Source organism: Diospyros lotus, chromosome 14 (genome assembly GCF_014633365.1).
Source record: "Diospyros lotus cultivar Yz01 chromosome 14, ASM1463336v1, whole genome shotgun sequence".
In the NCBI taxonomy this organism is placed as follows: Eukaryota; Viridiplantae; Streptophyta; class Magnoliopsida; order Ericales; family Ebenaceae; genus Diospyros; species Diospyros lotus.
This window is the reverse complement of record NC_068351.1, coordinates 3,468,202-3,473,348: the sequence shown is the minus strand read 5'-3', so window position 1 is coordinate 3,473,348 and position 5,147 is coordinate 3,468,202. Positions and strand designations below refer to the sequence as shown.

At 34.1% G+C, this 5,147-nt stretch overlaps 1 protein-coding gene across 1 annotated transcript; it reads left to right on the top strand.

The window, feature by feature from the left end:
• Positions 1-484: 484 nt before the first annotated feature.
• LOC127789713 (transcription factor RAX2) lies at positions 485-2,382 on the top strand. The gene is made up of 3 exons (XM_052318668.1): positions 485-941; positions 1,068-1,197; positions 1,548-2,382. Exons 1-3 carry the CDS (start codon positions 806-808, stop codon positions 2,203-2,205), a joined length of 924 nt encoding a protein of 307 aa, XP_052174628.1. The 5' UTR covers positions 485-805; the 3' UTR covers positions 2,206-2,382.
• The last annotated feature ends 2,765 nt before the right edge of the window (positions 2,383-5,147 follow it).

Sequence of the window (5,147 nt, the reverse complement as noted above, 5' to 3'; positions counted from 1 at the left end):
TTTACACTCAATATATTCTTAGTCGAAAATACTATCTACTCTTTATCTTCTTACCTTTAAGTGATCATGTCTATCATCTATTAAACTCAATTTATAATAATGAGAAATCGCATAAGACTTGAGAGTAGATACAAGGCCTATGAGATTTGAACACGAGATTTTGAACTCACTAATACAATTACTTACGATGAAATCATCTCGCTCATGATATATTTTAATGAGTAATTTTTGCTTTTGAATAAATTAATAAATTCATAAAATTGACATATTTTATTGTTGTACTTTTTTTCAAACATGAAAGGAGCTCAACCAATCGAAAAGGTAAGCTGATGGAAGGGCTAGAAATATAAAATTTGGCCATGACTTGGCCTATAACTCTTAGGAAAATGTGGCAATTGCCTGTCCTTTTCTTTTAATTTTATGAATTGTATGTCATTAGACTCAGTACTTAGGTGGACTTTGGATTCTCTGTTTGAGAGAGAGAGAGAGAGAGAGAGAGAGAGAGGAAGCTGCAGTAAGTCTAGAACAAGGAGAGGTAACTGTAGCAGATGGGATATGATATGGATTTAGAGGTGTGTATCTAATAGACAGATAGATATATATATCTTATATATATACATATGATCAATAGATTAGAGGGTTATAGACATAACTGATGATTGAATTTAGAGGTGTGTGTTCTTTGACTTCTCTGTATCTCTCCTAATAAATATATACTGCCTGCCAAGAAGCAAGCCCATCTCCCCCAAAATCTCAAATTGTAACCTTTACTTTGTCTCTGAGAGAGAGAGAGAGAGAGAGAGAGATGGGAAGAGCACCTTGCTGTGACAAGGCAAATGTGAAGAAAGGGCCATGGTCACCTGAAGAAGATGCCAAGTTAAAAGAGTACATAGAGAAGCATGGAACTGGAGGCAACTGGATTGCTCTCCCTCAGAAAGCAGGTATATCTATCTATCTATCTATCTATCTATCTATATACTTTCGATTAATTCTTGAGAAAATGATACCCTTTAATTTCCTTGCTGGTTTCTGATCTTGAAATGGATCCTCTTTTGTTTCATCACCAGGCCTTAAAAGATGTGGCAAAAGCTGCAGACTGAGATGGCTCAACTATCTAAGACCAAACATTAAACATGGAGAGTTCTCTGAAGATGAAGACAGAATCATCTGCAGCCTCTTTTCTAGCATTGGGAGCAGGTATCATCCTCTTCTTCTCTCTCTTTTATTTATTTATATTTTTTATTCGTCTCGGAAAAGTTTGAACTCTGCTGATAGAAACAATCATTATAACCTTTGCGATAAGGTCGAATTTGGGTCCATGTTTTTGCCACTTTGTAGCCCTATTCATTTTCTTCCCACATAGTGCGAAGATCAACTGAACACTGATTAATTAGCAGTTTGTTCTTTTCTGGGAATAAAACGTGGGCTTGGGAGAAAATTCTTGCACACTACAAGAACATTCCATTTGTGGACAAAATACATCTCTTTTTACGCGGTTTCTTTTTAAACCATGTTTTGGTACTTATCTACAAACAAACAAACTGCAGGTGGTCAATTATGGCAGCTCAGTTGCCAGGCAGAACTGACAATGATATCAAGAACTACTGGAACACTAAGCTCAAGAAGAAGCTCATGGGGTCTCAGAGAAGCCCTAACCAGGCCTTGCCCTACCCATCAATCTCCCTTCTTCACACTTCATCATCACCACCCTCATTAGCTTCACCAGCTACAGCAGCAACAGCACCATTAATCCAACGCAGCAATAGTTCCTACTATGAAGCACCAGCCAACTTTTTGACAAACTATGAATTACCCATTTCAATCCAGTCAAATCTTCTGAACGCCACCACCATGTTATTTGGTGGGGATCAAGCTAGCTGCAGTTCTTCTGATGGGAGCAGCAGCAACCAGATCATCGGCCATCGAAGAGATCAAGTAGTGGAGCATGATCATTACAGTGGCTCTAATGGTGAATACAATATGGGCTTGCAGAGCTATCTCTACAATGAAATTGATGAGAACCAGAATAAGTTCATGATCTCTAGTGGGTACTCCCAGAAGCAAAATGGGCTGTTTTGTGAAACTGAGCCAGTGGACTACAGTGGCCTTGAGGAGATTAAGCAGCTTATAAGCACTAATATCTGTAACAATCTGAGTTTCTTTGTTGATGAAAGCAAGATAGAGGAAAAGCTTGTCTATTACTGATATGATGATGCTGACTGATCTGGAGATTTCAAGGGTAAGATTAGATTTGGATGGTCTCAAAGATTCAGATTCAGACTCAGTTTGTGGGGGATGGGATGTGTTGTACTTTTTTTCCCCTTTGTTTTTGGGGAACACTTTTTTGACAGTTCGTACATGGTAAAGTTTCCTTTTTATGCATTTTATTTTTGGGAAATGATGATGTGTTAGGACAATTTTTTAACTACACAATATAGTAATAAACTACGTAAAAATTTGAATGCCAAAAATTTAAATGCAAACTCATTCTTAATTAAGGAAGATTGAATTATGATCAAAGAGAATACAATTATAATCTCGTCACCCGCTAAACTGAATCTTATTACCAGTCTCTCAAAGATCAAACTTGAAGCCCCAAACATGAGTTTTTTTTTTTTTTTGGCTTTTCCCTTTTTCATTCATTGATATTCTCTTTTTTGTTCTTCGGGTTGCCATTTTTTTGAATGAATCTTGTCAAGCCCAAGATAAGAACCTTGGATTTTTCTGGGTAGCAGAGTTTTTAAAGGGGTTCATCTCGATCCCAATCTCAGTCTTCTTAAATAATTCTTTCTAATCTGTAACACAGTAATTAAATTAATCAAGGGCCTTAACACAGGAAATTGACATCTGATCGGTTTTGCAGAATAATATGGAGCATAAACAGACAGTTCACCATCCCATCCAGTTGGGTTTAGCTGATTATGATATGGTTTGATGAAAGCAAAATATGAGATTTGAGATCAAAAAATCTGATTTAATTGTTATTCATTGATGATAATTACCCTTTGATTGGGACTTGAGGGGTTTTAATAAGGGGCAAAAAGGCTTATCAAAAGATGAATTATTGATAAACAAACATCCAACTTGAAGAACAAAAACTAAAAAGAAAGAAGTTGTACACTTTGAAGCAAGTGATAAAAAAAGAATCCTCATAGGGAAGCAGTCCAAGGCTGCAAGAAATGATCTATGTAGATGATGCCTTGGCTAGATCATTGGTTGATAGGGTTTTTTCTGTATTGTTTGGAAAAATATTGAATTATTTAGTTTCTCCCAAGGAAACTTAAGAAAATCAATCTTGATAGATCAGTGCATTGACCTCTTCACCCATCTTTTGTCTGGTTCTTTGATTAAAATAAGACTAATGATGTTTGCCAGCTAATTTAAAATGCTTAATTAAAAGCCATGAGGAAAAGGGTTTGTGGGAATGTCTTTTCTGGTGCAGTGCAAGACAAGGTCAAAAGGTGTTGCACCTAATGAACCAACACACACATTCAAGTCTTTTTCTTCTGTTTTTTCTTTTTCTTTTTTTTTAATATTTTATGTTAGTATGCCTTGGAGTTGTACATATAAAGATTGATCTTACAATAATTAAGATGCTCATGAGTTAGCGTAAATTCGAGAATTGATTCAAACTAATATCATTGGATTGATTTATTCTTAAATTTTTATTCTTTGAATATAAATTTTTTAAGACATTTTATATTTCACTCGTACCTGTACTCTATTCCAAAATTAATGTTCAAAATCAGTTTTATAGATTCTAATAGTTTAATATATCACATCTTTTGAATTATAAAATTTTAATACGATTATATAGATTAAACCTAAATTCAATTGAGTTGAGTTCATATCATTATACTCTATGATTAAATTGATTGTAAATTTAAAATTTCGGACTAATTCAAATTGCAATCTGAACCAATTTGACCCCCAACTCCCATAACAATGACTGGCAGCAAACAAACAAATTAAATAATGAGCTAAGATTTAACTGGGGTCTCAAACTTTATAGAGGCTGCTCCTGAGGATGTTTTGAGTTTCTTAAAGTGACCAAACGCTAGCTATATTCTTTAAGAAAAAGTAGACTTTGGATGACGGGTGACTTCCAGAAAAGAAAAGCTTTCGAAATCAATTTGTCTTGGTAGGGGATGTAAAAGAAAGCAACCATCAAATCACACACACACACACACACTTTCGTTTACCTCAAGATGCCCTAAAAATGGTGAATACATGCATTGTATGAGCACAAGGGTGCACCTGTGATCTGTTTTGGCTTCAGAAAAGACAGCAAGCGCAGCCTTGCCTTTTTCCAGCAGCTAGCCCGGATGTAGAACTAATTATTGTTCCCTAATCCTTCAGTCAAATACAAAGCCTATTTCACCCCTTCCTTCCTTGCCCCACTTCTTCAAGCTTCAATGTTTGAATGTCATTATTACTTGGATAATTTTCTAGCTTTTTATGAGGAAACTATACTATAACAATTGAACTATGAAAAGATTTGTTTTATCATGTGTTTTAAGTGATATGCTTTAACAATTTTTTGAATTACCTTTATAAAAACCTATTAGAATAAAAATTATATTACAGACAAATTTAGAAGGACACTAATTTAAAAATTAAAAAATATCGAGGATGTATAATTTTTTACAAAAACTTTTTTAAATTTTAAGGAGTGCATTTTAAACTTTTAATAGTCAACAAGATTTACTTAAATTATAAGAATTCATAAGTTTTTATAAAAACTTATTTAATAATTTTAAATTTTAAGGAACTAATTTTAAACTTTTATTAGTGGACAAGATTTTTTAAGAAAGCAACTTTTATGCTGTGGAGGAAAAAGTCAAGGAGTGCTATCTTTTAGAAGAATTTATAAATTAGGTGGCTTAATTATAATTAACTTAAAATTAGGTAACTTAATTATAATTACTTTCTTTGAGCAGCCAAAAGGATCAGCCAAACAGCTTTGTCACACAAATCATTCTTACATGCAGGGGGTGGATGATCGGAAAGGAAGGGAAAGGAAAGAGAAAATATTTTATAAGAAAAAGAAAATAAAAAGTAGAGATGATTAAGAAAGTGATAAATTGATGTAATCCATTCCCAGCCAGCTTCACAATAAAGCTTGAATATGTATGTAGGTGTCTTAA

Excerpts from the sequence above, each read along its gene's own strand:
- LOC127789713 (XM_052318668.1), top strand. The coding sequence starts at position 806 with ATGGGAAGAGCACCTTGCTGTGACAAGGCAAATGTGAAGAAAGGGCCA. Across the intron at positions 942-1,067 it reads TGCTCTCCCTCAGAAAGCAG|GCCTTAAAAGATGTGGCAAA; the intron begins GTATATCTATCT and ends TTTCATCACCAG. Across the intron at positions 1,198-1,547 it reads TTTTCTAGCATTGGGAGCAG|GTGGTCAATTATGGCAGCTC; the intron begins GTATCATCCTCT and ends AACAAACTGCAG.